This window comes from Sceloporus occidentalis, unplaced genomic scaffold, assembly GCF_023333645.1.
Source record: "Sceloporus occidentalis isolate IW3139 unplaced genomic scaffold, rSceOcc1.0.p SCAF_7, whole genome shotgun sequence".
NCBI lineage: Eukaryota > Metazoa > Chordata > Lepidosauria > Squamata > Phrynosomatidae > Sceloporus > Sceloporus occidentalis.
The window spans coordinates 74,851,343-74,870,811 of NW_028316987.1; the positions used below are offsets into that span (position 1 = coordinate 74,851,343).

The following is a 19,469-nucleotide window of genomic DNA, read 5'->3' on the forward strand; positions in this document are numbered from 1 at the left end:
GTCCCAGCTTCTGCCAACCTAGAAGTTCAAAAGCATGCACATACAAGTAGATAGATAGGTACCACTTCTCAGTGGGAAGATAACAACATTTGGTGCAGTCATGGTGGCCACATGACCACCAGAGCAGTCCTCGGATAACGCTGGCTTCTTGGCTTAGAAACGAAGATAAGTACTGCCCCCTACAGTCGGTTGCGACTAGACATTCGATTCAAGGGACTACCTTTACCTTTAATATTCTAATCTTTTTAGAGTCAGTGGAATACTACTACTACTACTACTACTACTACTACTTCTTCTTCTTCTTCTTCTTCTTCTTCTTCTTTATTTATATAACGCTGTAGATTTATACAGCGCTGTACATACAAACAATAAAATAGATAAAGTAAACCTGCCCATAGCGTACAATCTAAGAAAAATAGCATAATACATATAAACAATACATAACAATTCAGGAAAGGGTTCAATAAAGTAAAGCAGGCAACAAATTAAAAATGTCAAATAACAAATAATAGTCACACATCTTATTCTTTCTTATCATTATCCTTTCTTTACATTATCCTAAACATGAGAATAATCTGTTTTGTTCATTCTTTAAAAAAAACATTTGCCTTATTATGAAGATACCACCTTTTGTGTACATATAAATTGCACTACTGTATATAGCAATAGCAAGTACATTTCTATACTGCTTATTAGTGAACAAGCACTCCCTAAGTGATTCACAATCTGTAAACCAATTGCCCCCAACAAGCTAGGTACTCATTTTACCAACATACGAAAGGATGGAAGGCTATACAAATCTTTGCATTGGTGCTGACTTAAACATAGATCACAGCAAGCTATTTTGTACAGTCGAGGGGGTATTTGAATTATGCAAAAGAAAACATATATTTAAAGGGCATGCCAATGAATGACATGCTATTGATAATATTGACAATACAGGCATACCTCAATTAACAAAACCTCTGGCACTTTTTCCTCCATGTCCTTTGTCTAGGTGAAAGAGCAGAATCAGCAGTGGGCAGATAGTGAAGAAGAGCTTGAGGTACACTGACAATTGGTGTCAGATTGCAGGAACATGTCTGCACTAAGCAATGCAGACATGTTGCTGCAACCTGACACCAAAAAACTATGCAGTGCAATAGAGCTTGAGATTACAAAGAGTGGGGTTCTACTCTAGGTGATCCTACTTTAGCCATGTGCACCTTCCTGCCATGGACAAGGTAAATGGCAGCTGCCTCCAGAATCCGTTACTGTGTATGTGTAACAGAGAGAAAAGAGGGAGACCAGATAAGCATGCCCCAGTTCACACTACCCCACACATGCCAGATGCCAGAAGAGCATAGTTCCCCAACATGGAAGTCATACAAAAAATGGTTGGTGAAAGAAAGAAAAATTATCCTTGGATAAATTTTGGAAGAAACTTCAAGAGGTCTCCAGAAAGTTCCAATTTTTTTGTGTACTTATGCAACTGACTTACTGAGTTGGTTGTTTCATTTCACATGTTCATATTGCTAGTTACAGATAAAATGTTCACTGAAACATGTAGAACTGCTCTTCTTTGTGGTGCCAGAACCTATCCCTATTCTTTCCCTATTATTTCTGCTTCTTGTACCAAAAGAAGTAATGTCCAGGAACACACTTTCTTTGTTAACTGAGATATACCTGTACTCATGATAATATTCATAATATTATTATTAAATGATGGAATATAATTTGTAACCCTTGTAGCCTTCATTTAATGCCTACGTCTTTTTAACTTTTAGGATTTCAATGATCTTCATGTAGAAGCTCTTGGAGTGGTGGCAAATTGTCTAGAGGATGTGGATACTATGCAACTGATTCAAGAAACAGGGTGTCTCAGAAAACTACTTGCATTCACTGAAGTTTCTACTCTTCCTGAATTTCAAAGAAATGCAGCAAAGGCCATTACTAAAGCTGCTTATGATCGTATGTCACTTCTGAAATCCAAATAATATGTCTAGAGCTTGGAAAAGTCATTGTGCTAACTAGAGCATTCTGGGAGTTGTGATAAATCCAGTTTTTCCCAAGTTCTACAATTTTATTTGTTGTTGCTGCTAACTGCTGTTAACCCAATTTCTTCTGATTTTTGAGTTCACCACATAAAGCAACTCAGAAGCAGATGTTTTTCTTGCGAATATGTAACATACTTTAACATAGCATACATATTATTGTCCTTAGTGCATTACCAACTTCATTTTATCTTTTTATAATTATTCATTCCGTAATTCTGTGTTTATATAAACAGTTCACTGCTTCTGAATTCACTATGGAATTCTAAGGCAAGCACACTGGGTTCTCCTAGCTTGCACTCAGCATGAGAATGCCGTTTAAATATGTCTCAGAGTTGCATCTATATTGTGATTTGTCAAACTGCCATTGAAGCACAGCAGTGCCATATCACGAAATGTAATAATATGAAGAATAATGTACTCCTTATTGTCCATAATAGGATTCAGAGTCCCTCAAGGGATTCTGGTGACATAAGCTGTGACAGACTTAGATGGCTTTTATTTCCATCATCTCTGGGTTATTAGTTATTTCCAGAAACTCTAGCATTATTCCATTAATTTATGTACATTTGTTATACACTGTTTCTAATTCAGGAAAGCTTCTTATTTCATGTTGTACCTTAGCTTTCCCATATTTTAAATATTTTTCTCTTCTCCTGTCTTGTTTTGGTTTGACATGGCACACTGAAGTTTTAGATTTATTTATAGGTGCTAATGAACCCATACAAAGCTTTGGACTGACATCAGTGTGCTTGATATGTTGTTTGCTGCCTAATTCTACAACTTGTCAGCAAAGATTCCTTACACAGAGTGTCAGTGGGAGATCCATACAACCATGATAATCATTATCACAGAAAAGGAACTTGAATTCGTTATATATTTTTCAAGGTTTTTTTAACCATGAGAATAGATTTTTAAAAACAACAACTAATGATGCAGATTTGTTATTTTTAAAAAATACTCCTAGAATTAACCATTGTATATCCTACCTCCTTTCTATGTGTAATTGGTCAAAACACAACAGGAAGACCAAGTATTCTGCTATTGCTGTGCTGTTGCCCTTATATCTTTCTTTGAAGACTAGCTTGATCCAATCCCTTTTCTGAAAATTGCTTGGGGATATTTACAAAGAACTTTAGTCCACCAAACTTTCTGCAGATGTCATCTGTCTGAGATTCTCTGTTGCTCTGTTATAACGGTAGAATTTACACTGAGCCAGTGTGGTGTAGTGGTTTAAGTGTTGGACTATGACTCTGGTGACCAGGGTTTGAATCCTTGCTTAGCACACTCTCTCAGCCTCAGAGGGAGTCAAAGGCAAACCTCCTCTGAACAAATCTAGCCAAGAAAACCGTAAGTCAGAAACTACATGAAGACACGCAACAACAAAAAAATTGACACCACCATTGTTGATGCCTTTTATACATTTTAGGCCAGGGAGGACAACATAGGGCCTTCCAAATGCAGATGGGCTACTACTTCCATCAGCCCTAGTCAGCATGCCCAGTGGTGAGGGAGGTTCAGATTGCAGTCCAATAATGTCTGGAGCCACAAATATTCCCCATCCTCCCCTTCCACAACCAGTCCGTAGCATTTATGATGTATATATTTGGATGGAAAACTACAGTCCTGGATTGCTTGAACTTTAATATAGAATTACATTATGTATCATAGTATCACATACTATAACTGTAGAGCTGCTTGTGATACCAAAGGCCATCTAATTCAGCTCCCTACCAGTGCAGGAAATCTACAGCTAAAGTATTCATGACAGGTGGCCCTTGAACATCAGCTTTAAAATCTCCAGTGAAAAAGAACCCGACATCGTCTGAGACAGTACATTGTTGAGTTGTTGTTGATGTCACTCTTTCATCAGCAGTCCTGTTCAGGTCTTGCAGATTCAGGGCTGTAGCTACCTTGATTAAGTCTGTCTAGCTGGAATGTAGTCTTCCTTTTGTCTTACCAAGCATAATTATCTTTTCTAGCGAGTCATGCTTTCTCATGATATGGAAAAAGTAGAACAGTCTCAATTTAGTTGTATTGGCTTGATTGAACTCAGGTTTGATTTGTTCTGGGACCTATTTGTTTGTCTTTTTAGCAGAACTCTTCTCCAGCACCACATTTCATTTTGATTTTCTTCTTATCTACTTTCTTCACTGTTCAGCTTTCTCAAACATACATAAAATTAGACTACGATGGCATATGACAATCCCTAACTTTAGCATTCAATGACATATCTTGATACTTCTGCCCTTCCAAGTTCCACTCATCTTTTGATTTCTTGATTGTAGTCTCCATTCTGATTAATGGCTGAACCAAGGTATGGAAAATCTTGAACTATTTCAATGTCTTCTTTGTCTACTTTGTAGATAGTATATTACAGATAGGATTTCTGGTTTTTTGTTTTTGCTTTTTTCGCCTGCCTCCCTGACAAACAGTGTCTCTGGCTTCAGTCCAAAGTTGTTCTGAATCCTAGTCAGTCTGGCTTAATAGTGCAAATTGAGCAGTGCAAATAGTGCAAATCAGTTTTTTAATATTATCTTTAAATTCCACAAGGATGTTCTTTAGTTTGTATTTTGGCACAATGTTTGGTTTAATATTCGTCTGTAGCTTTACTCTTTTCTTTTAAATCAGCCATTCATGGTCTATGCCATAATTGGCTCCTGGTAGAATGTGTTTGTGACGAACAAACTGATGGTCTTGCAAAATTCAAATCACTCACTTTTCTGCTTAATCGGTTGTTTCATTTCAGATTGTCTCATCATAGGATTTTCATGGTGAAAGATATTCAAAAGAGGTTTTATTGTTGTTCTTGTTATGTGACTTCAAGTAATTTCCAACTTATGACAATCCTATCTCAGAGTTTTCTTGGCAAGTTTATTCAAAGAGGTTTGTCATTGCCTTCCCTTAAGGCCGAGAGCGTGTGATTTGTTGATTTAGTCATGTATTCTACCTGCATGTTGATTGGCAAATGAAGAGACCAATAATCATAACAAACAGATCAATAAGTACAGTGGGGCCTTCCCTTACGCAAGGGATCCATTCCGGATTCCCCCCCCCCAATAAGGGGAATTCCACACATATTCTAGCTAGCCCCATTGTAAACAATGGGGTGCATGCTCGCGGTGCTTGAGTGCTCATGCTGCAATGCATTTACAGTGCATGTGCCATTTACTTACTTGTTGCACGGCTTCAGCGTAAGTTTGAAGACATGTATCGTGCACCTGCATATGGCGTGGGCACACTGTATATTTATCTTTTCGTGTGACTTCTTTTTTAAAAAACAAAACAGTGTTTTATAATATTACAATGGACTCTCTATATCTGCGAGCTTGCCATCCACTGATTTAAGCTTCTACAGATGGCAAGCCCCATTGCTTTCGATGGGGATGTATGTACGTGGCAATTAGTGCTCATGCACACATTGCACTTAGTAGTGGGTATGTGTGTGTCTGGAATAGATACCAAGGGTGGACTGTATAATATAGTAATATAAAGAGTAATGTTCTTCATATTGTAGCACTTATTCTTTATATAATAAGATTATAACATTACCTTATTATAATACAGGTTGAGTCTTCTTTATCTTAAATGCTTGAGAACAGAAGTATTTTGGATTTTCAGATTTTGAAATATTTGCATATACATGATGCAAATGGAGATGGGACCCAAGTCTAAACATGCCTCATATAAACCTTGTACACATAGCCTAAAGATAATTTCATGTACAATATTTTAATAATGTTTAGCATGAAACAAAGTTTGTGTACACTAACCCATCAGAAAGCAAAGATGTCACTGTCTCAGTCACCCATAGACAATTAGGAATTTTGGACAATTTTGGATTTTAGAATTCTGGATAAGGGATACTCAGCCTGTAATATGTAATATAATATAGTATATATAATACTGTAATATATACAGTATTATTATTATTATTATTATTATTATTATTATTATTATTATTATATCTTTTTTACATCTACATGGAAAAGAACAACATACTTCTTTTCTTCTGCTTTCTTTTGTTTTGCTTTATTCTATAGGCACTGTTAAAAGTAAGAAATGGTGCTACAGGCTACAACATATTTCTGACAAGAGCAACTCATATCATGATTTTATTACTTATGGTATCTCTGGATAAAACTGCCAATGCCAATGATGTTTTTTTTTTCCTTGTTACCTTTCTTTATAAATGAAATCAATATAGTTTCACTACAGAAGTTTTCCTTTATCTTTCGGTGACAAGCTAGTATGAATGCAGATGCTTGACAGAACAAAAGTGAGAGGTTAGAAGTATCAGACTGACTACAGTGATATGCAGGCGGTTTTGATCTATTATTTTCCCAAAGGAACAAAGGTTTTAAACATCCTAAAATCTAGAGTGAATTCAGTTGTACCTGAAGTATTTTGGTTGTTGCAACCTGCAGCTATCACAGTTTCTAACAAAATGCTGGAAAGCTCATTGAGCTTGCAACCCTGTAGAGACATGTCATGGAATAAACCTTACTGAAAACAATGAGACTTCCTTCTGAGTAGACATATATAGAATTCTTCCATTGTTAGTAAATTTTTAATAGCTGTGAATGTTCTTCCTCTTGTCCCCATCTCTTGTCTTCAGTTGCTGATAAGCTGCTTACAGAGAGGAGTATGAATAGGAATGTGTAAAATATTTTAATCCTTCTTTTTGTAGCTGCAATTCACTATCATAGGTTATTTAGCAGAGCTATTGCTGAAGAGGAGAGGTAGAAGTACCCTGTATAAGCATACTGCTTTGTCTAGCCAAATTGCAGTAGTGAGCTTATCTGGATATATAGTAAAAAGTTCAAGTATATACATTAATGTAGTTGCTCTGAAAAAAATGGATAGGATATATTTGTTGAAGTGAATATTCAATATTAACTAGAGCTCTTATTTTTCAATTGCAATATTCCCATGAACAAGTGCAATTGAAACTGACAACTCCTGCTTCCAAGCAGTGCATTTAGGATCAGAGAGTATCCATTATTGTTTTCTTAATATCATGTTGGCTTGAATCTTTTCAAATATGGCAAATATTGAAATATACTTTGATTATGAGAAATTTCTACAACAATTGATAGATGGTAATGGCAAAAGAAATGTTAAAAGCGCTATGCTGGATGAGACCAAAGGCTTACCTTGTGGGATCCCAGATATCTGGGAAGCCTGCAAGTTGGAGAGGATGGCAACAGCCCTCTTTACTGTTCCCAACTATCTCCTGTTCAGAGGCATGCTACAGTACTTCTTATCTTGGAAATAGGGCTGATCCACCATGACCAGAGGCCATTGATAGCTACACCTACCATGAATTTGTCTGATGCCCTTTGAAAACTGTAAGTGAGTGACCAACAAACCATCTTGTGGTGACAAACTGTATAGCTCACCTATCTTGTGTAGAGATGTATTTACTTGGGTCTTTGTTGAATTTTCTACCATTTATGACCCAGGTTCTTGTGTTTTTGAAGTGGATTAAACTGGAGTGGATTGGACTGTCTATGACAGTTTATAAACTTTATGTCTCCCAACCCTTTCCACTAAATATTGTAACTCTTCCTCATGATGTTGTTCAGCCCTTGGATCATTTTAGTTTCCCTTTTTTGCACTTTTTCTAGCCCAGAATCATCTTTTTGAGATGTGGCTTCCAGAAATAAACACATTTGAGGCCATACCATAGATACGTGTAAGAGTTTTGCAATACTGGCAATTTTATTTTCAGCTTTTTCCATCATGATCTCCAACATGAAATTCGCCATTTTCACAACTGTCATACATTATGTTGACATTTTAATGGAACTACTGACCATAACACAAAGATCTATTTTCTGTTTGGTAGGAAGCAATTCAGAAGCCATCAGCATATATGTCAGTTTAGGATATGATCCTATTGACTTACCCTGATAGCATCTTTTTAAATAGTCCCCTCACTTTTGGAAAGTTTTTCTTTTACAGTAAGGTGTGATTGTGTTGGACTTTCTTGTTAATTGTTCACATGTGTTAAATTAATTTGATAGCGTTGTGGCAGTTGTTTCTCATTGGGTCAGCAACACTTGTCATAACATGTCCCAGGTATGATATGGGATTAAATCTAGGGTCACCTCCCCTCTAGTTGGTTCCCTAACCTACTATTGTAGAGTATGGTCCAAAACACACTGCAGAAATAAACCAGTTTGAGCCAGGGCTTTAACTGCCCTGGCTCAGTGCTAGTGAGTCCTGGGGATTGTAGTTTGTTTTGGCACCAGACCTCTCTGACAGAGAAGGCTAAATGTCTCACAAACATCACAGTTCCCAGAATTCCCCAGCATTGAGCCAGGGCTGCTAAAGCAGTCTCAAACTGGATTATTTCTGCAGTGTGTTTTAGACCTATATTAATTAAGCTCAAAGCCGCAGAAGGCAAGCTTACCTATGTATACTTGTTGCAAGCTTTCAGAGCTCCATGGGCTTCTCCATCAGGCAAGATGTTACAAACCAAACAGGAGTTTGTTTTTATTTGTTAAATGGCCAACACAGCTACCCCTGGATGTTAACAGTATGCATGTTTGTAATGAAACTACCAGGTCAGGTAACCTTTGCATAAGTAGAGAAAAACATTTTGAACTGTGTAGAGACCACTTGAATGCTTCTTCCAAATGCATCTAGGGATGATTTGTTTTTTCACCAGACTCTGTTTTTGTTAAGATTTCCACACTGGCCAAACTTGTAGTTTTGTGGGTTTGTTTTTTTTTTAAACATAGTGGGAGTAGATGGTATGGTAGGCTTATTTGCTCTCTCCTTTACTCTCTCCTTTGCTGTTCATACTCAGGGCTTCTGGAGTCAGTTGCTGTTTGTTGTGATAGTTGTTGGAATGTACAGATTGGCTTCCATAGAATCAGCTAGAGTTAGCATCCTACTGTTTCCCAGCTTAAGCTTTGTTTGTTGCATTGATTACTACAGACATGCTGCTGTGATGTGACATAAAATAAATAAAATTTATTATTAAAATTAAAATGTCTGTGTTTCTTCAGCTACTCGGCCTTAGGCGGGGTACAGATCACCAGAAAGAGGCGCAGCAGCAACAAAGGAGCATTAAAAAGTGGCTCCTTTTGTGGCGCAGTTGCGCCGTTGCAAACCTACAAAAACGTCCCGATGGCATCGCAGCTGTGCATCACTGTTTGGACACTGTGCAGCTGTGATGTCATAGCTCTGCATGCCGTGTGTGTGGTGCTGCGCAGCTGCGAGGCCCTCATCACGTGCTAGGGTTGCGGGGCGTGTGCACGCGCCGCCCCGAGGCAACCCTAGGACGTCATGGGTGCGCCGCAAAGGGCCCGTCTGTACAGAACCTTAGTTGGGTATAAAAAGCCTTTGTAACAAGGAGCTTCCTGTCAGAGGTTTGGTAACTGATGTATGCCTGTATTAGTAGGCTTATCTTTTCTGATTGGTAGAAGGTTTTGTTTTTTGTTTTTTCAGAGTTGTCTTCTCTCTGATGGCTAATTTTATAGCTATGTAGTTGCTGGTCCCAAGTGGCTAGATCCCACACTATTTCTAGAATATTAGAATATCAAATTACTGTAAAGGTATTACAAGAATCCGTTAGTAAAGGCGGACCAGCCTTACCGAACTTAAAGTGGTATTTTTATGCATGTGCATTAGATTGGGTGAGACTTGGAAAAAAGAGGACAATAAATTTGGACAAAATAGATTTAAAATTTGGAATTTATGGATATATGATTTATGACAAAATAAAGCTAGATGCAAACTTCAACAATCATTTAACAAGGAAGACGCTTTTAAGGATTTGGAATAAATATAAAAATAGATGGAATATTAGAATACCATTGTGGACATCCTCTAATGAAGCATTTTTTAAAGGGAAGAGTTAAAGAAAGATTTATGGGTAACATATAGAGATATAACGAAATGCCAAGATGGAGAAAGAAAAATGAAAACACAAGAAGAATTTAAAAAATGAAGATATTTCGTGTAATTGGTTTACTTACAGACAACTTAAAGAAAGATTTGTAGTGGATAGTAAAACAACAGGAATAAAGCCAGAAGACGAAGAATTTGAAAAGATAGTAAAAGACCCAAAAAAGCAAATTTCCAAAATATATAATCTAATTTGAAAACTTGAATTAGAACAAGAACCAATCAAAGAATATATGATTAAATGGGCGAGAGACTTGAATGAACAGATACAATTAGAACAGTGGGAAAAATTATGGCAGATAAAATTAAATTATACACCTTGTGTGGCAGTGAAAGAAAATTTATATAAAACTATGTACCGGTGGTACTTAACACCCTATAAAATTTCGAAAATGTTTAAAGGGAAAAACAATAAGTGTTGGAAATGTAAAAATAAAGCAGGAACATATTTACATTGTTGGTGGTGTTGCTCAAAGTCTATATTGTACTGGAAGGGAATACATAAAGAAATTGGTAAAATTTTGAAAATTAGTGAAAATGCTAAACCCAAAATGTATCTTTTGAACATAATAGACACCCTGGATATGGAAAAAGAAAAGGAGAAATTAATGTTTTACATGATAGTTGCAGCAAGAATGCTATTCGCCAAATACTGGAAATCTGAGCAATTACCAACGATAGAAGATTGGAGAATAAAGGTTATGGAATTCTAAGAACTAGATAAGTTGACCAGAAAAACCTCAGTGGAAAAATTTTATAGAGAGTGGAAAGAATATATGTTAAAAGAAAAAAGAGATGTAGTGTTTGAGATCTGAACTTTTACCGCAATAAGGGGTTGTTAAGCAGTAGGGAAGATAAGTGGAAATAAATTAGGAATAGATGGTTTAAAATGGAAAAGAACATACAAGATAGTTAAGATAAGATTCTATGGAATAATAATATAGAAAAAAGATAAGAGCTAGTAGGTCATGATAGGAAAGTATGGGAAGATTGGACTATGCCTAAGGAAGTGTTATTGAAGAACGGGATGGGGATAGCAATATATAAAGTAGACTTAGAAATGGATGTAATAGATGATGAAGATTTATTGTATTTTAACTGTTTGTATGATTTGAAGAGATAAATAAAATTTCTTTATAATAAAAAAAAGAATATCAAATTACATATGGAATTTCTCATGTTAGGACTGGTAGTCCATAGAGACATTTGCACACATGATTTCAATACAGTCTAACTGTTAGGATGTCAATGTGAGCTATTAGAGTTGCCATTCTTCAGAGTTCAGCTCTCTGCTCAGATTTTTTTTGTTCTTGTCATCTGCCTTTGAGTGAGTCCTGACTTGTGGCAACCCAGTAATAGAAATTAAATCTCTGATTGTGAAACAGTGGATTTGTCTTGTCACTAATCATTAAGTACCTCTTCTCCCTACAAATTCAGATCTAAAGACTGATGGGAAGGAGGGAGGAGGTGAAAAATTGACATCATGGTAGTGAGACAACTGCAAGTTGAGTTACATTTTCACACAGAGAGAGAGAGAGAGAGAGAGAGAGAGAACAATCTTAATTGAGATCACTATCCTTGTACTGCACTTGGAATAACATTTCCCTGCCACCCACCTGATCAGACAATGGGTGGGACACACCAAGAGTGGTGCAAATACATTTAACTGCATGACCATGAATGATAAGGTACTATGCCATTCATGTCATGCCCCACTTCACACATGACAGCTGCTGAGCTATATTTTGAAAAGTGATTGACTTCTGTCAAACATACATTTTTTCATAATCAAATAAAATCAAAATCATCACCATCTTTAATCATATGAACAAACAGCAATGTAACTTAATGCAGTGAAAGACATGTTATTGCAGAGTAAATGAATACAACGGTCAGAAGTTGTAGGTATTGTTTGCACATAACACAAACCTAATGTGAAGTGCAGAAAGAGGAAGAAGCCACTATGGCCTTCAGGCTCACTGTGCCCCCCCCCCACACACACACACTAACAACTGTGAGGGAGACTTTTGAAAAGTTTATTTTCATTTTCTACCAAAACTGACTTGTGATTGCATATGAACTAAAGAACACATTTTGAAACAAATTGTACTGGTCAGTTTCTAAATAGCCTGATTTCAAAACATGGGCTAAAAATCTAGCTATTTAATCAGAGTTTGTTCTAAACTATGGTCCCTGATTTTTACATAAAAACTAACTATGTGTTATGGAAAGTGATACTAAATTGTGCCAACATCCCGTGACGTAAGTGCAGGGGGTTTAGTCTGCACCAGGTGATACCCTAAGAGAGAGTGATACCACTGCTCCCCAAACATCTTCGTTTTGGCAGAAATGGGCTGTGGCATTTTCCTGCACCTCTTTAAAATAATGAAGAGATGGTGCAAGTGGAGAAAGGAGAGGCCTCAGTTTTTATAAAAATTAAAATAGAAATTTTAATTTAAACAATTTTTAATTTTTTAAAAAATTAAAATTTTAAATTTAAATTTCTTTTAAAATTTTAATTTAAAACATCACATTTTACCAAAGCTTCACTTTAACCACTTGAAACTATGTACTGGTAAATACATTTAGGCTGTGCATATGATATTGTAATTTAAAGGTACACTGGGCCCTTGGTATGCACTGGGCTTTGGTTCCAGGACCCCTCTGTGGATACCAAAATCTGCGGAAGTTCAAGTCCCATTAAATATGATGGGATTGTAAAATGGTATCCCTAATATAAAATAGCAAAATCAAGGTTTGCTTTTTGGAATTTTTTAAAAAATACTTTCAAGCCATGGATAATTGAATCCATGAATAAAAAATCAATGGATATGGAGAGTCAGCTGTATAATTTTAGTTTTGCTAGTTGTTTTATGTCACTAGCAAAGTTGGACATAATTGGAATTCTGATTTATGAGTAACATTAGCACAAAAAATATTACTAAGGATTCTGCATGGTGTGGTATTGGGGGTCAGTGGGGTGGCGGTGTGACGCCATGAGTTGATGCACTGGATGACACCAACTCTAGTGATGCCACTGCCAATATATCTTCTTAGAAGTTCAGGAAAAATGGGAAATGCACATCTGAGGCTCATGGCAGTTTCTTTAGTGACATCATGTTTCGCTAAAGCAGAATTAGGCAAACCAGTACCCTCCAGATGTTTTGAATGACAACTACTATAATTCTAGTCTGACTTTTGGCCATGTAGGTTGGGGCTGATGGAAGTTGTGGTTCAAATTATCTAGATGGGGGTTGTCCAAAAAATCTGCCACTTTCTGTACTAAACCATGGTTTAGTTGTCTATGTAAACCAGGCTGGGATGTAATTTTCAACAGTGGATAGTGGTGATGAAATATTTGGTTTAGGTATAAGATTATAACAAGCAGGTCCTTATTTATATTGTGGATGTAGGGTGTAGATTTTCCATGATTACATTGCTAAGAGATGTGCAGCCTAATCTTACCCCCATTTACTCAGGAATAAATACTATTATGTTTAGCTAGAAATACTCCCTAGTGCAGCCTTAATTTACGTCAGTCGTACTATTGTAGCATTGCCTCTCTAATAAGATATGAAATGCAGTCTTAGACCTTCAGATGGTTCTCGTTTTCTCTTTTGGCTAATAAAGCAAGCATTCATTTTCACTTTTCTTCCTACACAATTGAAATACGTTTCCATTTTTTTTATCATAATTACTATTTGGAAGAAAAGTGAGAATCATAAACACTTTTGTACCATATATTGAGAAATTAATAACTCACTGTGTCAAAAACAAATTACTAAAACATGGAGTTCCCCAAGAGACCATAACCAGGGATTACACACAGGTTTGGCAAGCATCAAGCTAGAGGCAAAGTCCATTACATGTCAAGCCAATCTGTAATCCCAGTTAATGCCATCTCTAGAGTGTTGGCATATACACAGTGCTGGTGTGGCAAACCTTATTTCTATTTCTATTTAGAATTGTCCCAAACCATTTTGACTTTGTGCAAAACAACATCAACTGAACAAAAAATTATGTTAAAGGGCATGCCTTTGACAAGAGAGATATAAAACTGAGAAAATAAAACAGATCAAATACCAAGAAAGTGAAACAGCTGGAATTACCATTTCCTTTCTTTGAAGGAAATATTTGTTCATTTGTATAAAACAATTTTGGACAAAAATTTTCTCATTTTGTTTTGGAAAGCCTAACTTTGGTAGATACTACTAAAAACAACAACAAATGAGGTGAGGTTTATACGGCTACTAGGCTTCAGATAAAACCCATAGTGTTAATGCTACAGAGAAGTCAAACTATCACATCCTGATAAGTTGCATAAGGAACTATCTGTACTTCTTTGCATACCCTGTGCATACTTTGCTGCAACATTCAATAGATTTGTAGATGGGCAAACTATGAAAAGCTTTGACACCCCCAAATATAACTCTGATATTTTGTTTTGCTCTTCATTCAGGACCAGTTTGCAATCTTGAGTGCTTGACTTCTCTGAGTGTATTGAGGTGTCTGTTGCATTGGTGTCAAACTATTATGCATTCACACCAGTGTTTTGCTTCACATGATGAAAAGAGTACATACACAACCTCCTTCCTCTATTCTGTTAGCCTGCATCTCCATGGAGGATAGAGGAATTTGTGAAAGAGGTGTCACACACATTTTTAACTAGACTTCCATGGTAGCTAGTCTGTGCATTAATTTGGTTCATGCAACTGTCAAATACGCAGTATCTCTACTGGAAAAGTGACCTTTTAATTTTCATGTACATGGCTCCTATTAGCACTAATTGAGGGAAGGCATTATACCATAGCAAGGATAGATCTGGCGAGGGGAAAGGCATGTGCATTCCTGACTCTGCATAAATTCAGGGTTGTTGCTTTTTAAGGGAACATAATTGCTAATGCTGTTAGTCCATGTAATTATGGTTGGTAATTGGAATGTGTGTTTTTGACCTGTTCTAAAGATTCCCGTATTTCTACAGACTTCACTATGCTTGAATCAGGTTCTGTGTGCAGCCTAAGGTTGATAAATGTTATGAATGTATGTTAGTGTACTCTGTTTAGATGTTGCACTGAACAAAAGCAAGTATGTCAAGAATGCCATGCAGTGCAGATGAGTAGTTTCTGTTCTGTCCATCTACCAACTGAATGTTGGTGCTGTTTTGATTTATTGTTTTTATCATTTTCTATGTACAGCTGAAAACAGAAAAATCTTGAATGAACAAGAAGTTGAAAAATGTCTTGTCACCCTTTTGGGAACAGATAATGATGGAACTAAAATCGCTGCTTCTCAAGCCATCTCAGCTATGTGTGAGAATTTAGCTAGCAAACAAACCATTGGAAATCTAGGTAAATAAGTTATGATGAAAATGGAATTCTGGTGCAGAAAAAATATGTATTATTCTACAGTTTTGCCATGGCTACTTTGAAACTCCATATATACATTTTTCCCTTCTTTCTCCAAAGGAATTCCCCAGCTAGTTCAGTTGCTAAGCAGCGACAATGAAGAGGTAAAAGAAGCTGCTGCTACAGCTCTAGTTAATCTGACAACATCCCATCTTGGCAATGCAAGGTAAGAGCATAATAAATAAAGGATGGGTGAATGATTTAATCAAGACATATATTTTACTTTAATGCAATTCCAATGGAATTGCAATTCCATCGACTTCTTACTTTTGTTTTGCTTTATGTTTCATCCTTGTGCCATTTAATGAATCTGTTCTCATTAAGGTTTTACCATTTTTAAAATACTAATTTGTGAAGCTGGTATTGTGAAACTAGCTAGGTTTTTATAGGCAACGTGGAACCATATGTATTAGAACTAATATGCAGCAAAATGTAATATGCAAGCTTTATATCTGGGAAAACTTTAAAGACACGGGTAATAATAAATTCAGAAATTGCTTAAAACAGTTTACAGTTCTCAAAATTCATTATTTAGTCAATCTTCCCTTCTCTATAAATATTCTATTCAGAGTATTATGTGAATATTTAAGTGTGCTATTTTTAATTCTCATTGAAAAAAACATTTAAATACCATGGGTTCAGTCCAATACAGGCACTGTATATACTCATGTATAAGTCTAGAAATTTTAGTAAAAAAATTGATTCAAAAACCTTGCGTCGACTTATCCATGGGCCCTTGTAAGTACTGTACTTTTACTCTTATAAATAAAGAAACCATCCTTTGGTGAAAGGCAAGAGTGTAATCCATTCTGGAAGTACTGACCCCCACCCTCAACCGTTCAGTCTTTAGGGTGAGCGCAAACAGTTATGTCTGCTGGAATTTTTTAAGTTCTTTGCCATCTTTTTCCTTTGCTTTGTCCTTTACATCCTTTATTACATGATCCTAAATTTTACCCTCAACTTATCTATGGGTCATATCAAAATCCACAGTTTTGGTCCCCATACCTGCCCTTGACTTTTACATGACCTTGACTCATAGTCGAGTATATACAGTATGTTCTTCTAGTGAGCATAGGAAGGTGGCTAGATTGGGAAGTATACCATCCACTGAAGTGACTTGATATGATGCATGTACATCCCGCTGTGAATATGTGGTGGAGGATGAGGGGATAAGGTTCTGTAAGAATGGGGAGCCCTTTTTATTTATTTATTTTTGTCCAATGTCACAATACCAGTTTTGAAACCCTTCTAAAGATGGGTTATGAATTCCAGAAGCGAATGTGCTCAGAACCCAAAGTAAGTGGAATTACAGATATGATCCATACCATTATTATGTAACAAAAAGAAATACATTTATATCCAAACATTCTCCTTCCTCTACCTGCTTCAGATTCTCTTCCTGTGATACAACATGATATAATGCAATACTCACAGGGAAGGAGTTGTTATTGTTGTTGTTCTGTTCTGTCAAGGAATCTTGATGGCAATCCAGATACTTTTTGTTGAAGCTAGTGAGGAAGGCCATCACTGGGGCAGGAGTGTAACTCATGTGGATGTAATGGGACTGCAACCCCCAGAAATCCTCAGCACTGTTTATGCTGGCTAGGTCTGCTTGCAGTTCGAAAATTGCTGGAGGGCCACGTGATTCCAATCCTGTGCTACAATGTCTGTCATTGTCCAATGGCCTTATTGGTTTGGGAAATCTGGGAATTATAGCAACATTTCCAAGCTCTGTGCATTTCTGTGCCTCCTTGTTAAACTGAGTGTTATGGAACTAAGGGCTCATTCCCACTGGCAGAATAACACGGGCTGTGATTCGAATCCTCTTTGTGGCTGTAACCGATGTCAAAAGATCCCTCATTTTCACTATAAAAGAGGATCTTTTTTTATGCCACCTCAATCGTTTTTCTTTTTTTCATCCTTATTTGTGCTGCTTCAAGCTGGTGATGGGAGAAGTCGGTGATGGAGCATAAGCCAGCAGGGGGGGAGAGCCAGGGCTGGGGACAGCAAGCAGGCACCAGGGAAGCCAAGCGGTGAAGCCAAGTGGGGAAGGAAGGAAGGCACTGGGGGAGGCAAGCGGGAAATGAAGGAAGGCACTGGGGAGGCAAGCGAGGAGGAAAGAAGACACAGGGGAGGCAAGTGGAGAAGGAAGGAGGGCATCGGGGAGGCAAGCGGGGAAGGAAGGAAGGCAGCAGGGGGACGGAGGAGGAGGATGAAGGGGAAGACAGTGATATATATATATATATATATATAAAATTTTCTCTTGATTGATTTTGCAACTACTTGACTTACAAGTACTGTAGTTACAAAATCAAACAATCGCATATTCTATCAATCACATATTCTATCTGTATCGATATTGTATTGTGGTTTATTGCACTTAGGGCACTATAATAACATTTTATATACATGTGTGTGGCATTGTTGTATTACTATGTTTTGAGTATTTTGAAACGGCCCTTGGGCTATTCAGTAAACTTGTTTATGTTTATACATATTCTATCAATTTATTTTTTTTTAAAAAAACCACAAATACACAGGCAGCAGCAAGGGGGGGATAGTGGATCTGTCAAAACATCACTCCTCTGCTATTTGTCCCTCCCCTCAGAAAGAATTGCTTCTGATCTGGCGTTCCCACTGTTAGGAATCACGTCAGAACAGATTCTTCTCAAAATAACTGCTACCAAAAAAACCTGGGCTTTTTGCGTTTGCTCCACTTTATTTCCCCTGGAATCGATCCAGTGAGGATCAGAATCAATTTCCAGTGGGAACTAGGGGCATATACCCCAAATCAGGATTTGGAGCTTATCGTAGTAGGAACCACCACTAAGTTGTCATTGTTTTGATTAGGTCTTGCAGAACCATTTAGCACCAGTTTCCCTCTTCCTTCCCCTTTTTTATACATAATCACTGGTATGATATTCTACAACTCTGCAGAAAGATTGGGAAAGTAGATTTCTGCTGCAAAGGCTGCAGATAAGTAGAATTCTGCTTTCTTGCTTAATTGTGCTTCAGAACCAGAATTTTCTGACTAGCATTTTATCTCACTATTGTATTGGTCCAGGGGTCGGCAAACTACGGCCCGCGGGCCGCATCCGTCCCGCCAAGGCCTTGTGACTGGCCCCTGCCTGGTCCTGCTGCAGCCCCTGCCGCAGCTGGGTTGACCGCGCTGCGCGGCCTGGGGCGGAGGGGGCGGAAAGGGAGGCCGCACACCGCCCTCTCCGCCCTCCCCTCGCCCTCTCAGTGTGGCCCCGCGCTGCCTCCTCCTCCTCCTCGCGGAGGAGGAAGAGCAGGGCGCTGGGGCCTGGGGCGGAGAGGGGAAAGGGCAGGCCGCGCCCTCAGAGCACGGCCCCGCCTCCTCTGCCTCCTCCGCCCTGCCCCCAAGGAAGGGAGGGGGAGGAGGAGCAGGAGGGGAGGGGGGAGGAGGAGGAGGAGGGAAAAGGAAGAAGAGGAGGGAACAGGAGGAGGAGGAGGAGGTGAGTGGCCAGAGAGGCCTCAAGGGGTTTTTTTTGGGGGGGTGCTTTTAATGCTAACAAGTCTCCCTTGTTTTGACGACAACGACGACGACGACGATGATGATGATGATATGAGTCAGCTTGAGAGGCATGCAGACACTGTTTCAGAAGCCAAGAGAGTGTGACTTTCCAAAATGCCTTTTCTGTGTGTTTTTGGTTCTTTAATGGTGATATTGATATCAGCAAGCCTGCGGCATGGCCAATAAAAGTTGCTGTGATTTTTACAAACTCATGGGCAGTGAAGAAAAACCAAAGTCCCTTGACCAAGTACACACTTCTGAGAAGTACAGTTGGTGCAAGAAACCTGAGACCGAGGGCAAATCCATTTCTTGTGAAACCACCTGGGCATGTTCAATATGCATAGCCATGTTAAACCATGTTCAGTGTGAAACCCAAAGAGTTTGGTTCTGCAATAATCCTCTTATTAAATATACAAGAGATTGCCATGTTAAGTAAAGCCACGTGAAATGCCCAAATGTGCTTAGTGTGTGTTTTGGAATTGTGTGTGTGTGTATGGGGGTGGTGTTTGGCCAGAAAGGGAAGTCCATTTCTGCCACCTGTGCCCTCATGCCTTCAAGATACAAGGGCTGAGAGGT

General features: G+C 38.0%; 1 protein-coding gene across 4 annotated transcripts in view; it reads left to right on the top strand.

Annotated features, from left to right (window-relative positions):
• ARMC3 (armadillo repeat containing 3) overlaps positions 1-19,469 on the top strand; it is a 76,680-nt gene that overhangs the window by 25,764 nt on the left and 31,447 nt on the right. For all 4 annotated transcript variants that reach the window (XR_016281958.1, XM_089533356.1, XM_089533357.1 and 1 more), the window contains exons 9-11: positions 1,767-1,950; positions 15,149-15,301; positions 15,419-15,524. Coding sequence is in view for 3 of the 4 variants with exons in the window: in XM_089533356.1 (XP_089389482.1) it covers positions 1,767-1,950; positions 15,149-15,301; positions 15,419-15,524 (443 nt within the window). In the remaining variant the exon portion in view is untranslated. The remainder of the gene's footprint in view (positions 1-1,766; positions 1,951-15,148; positions 15,302-15,418; positions 15,525-19,469) is intronic.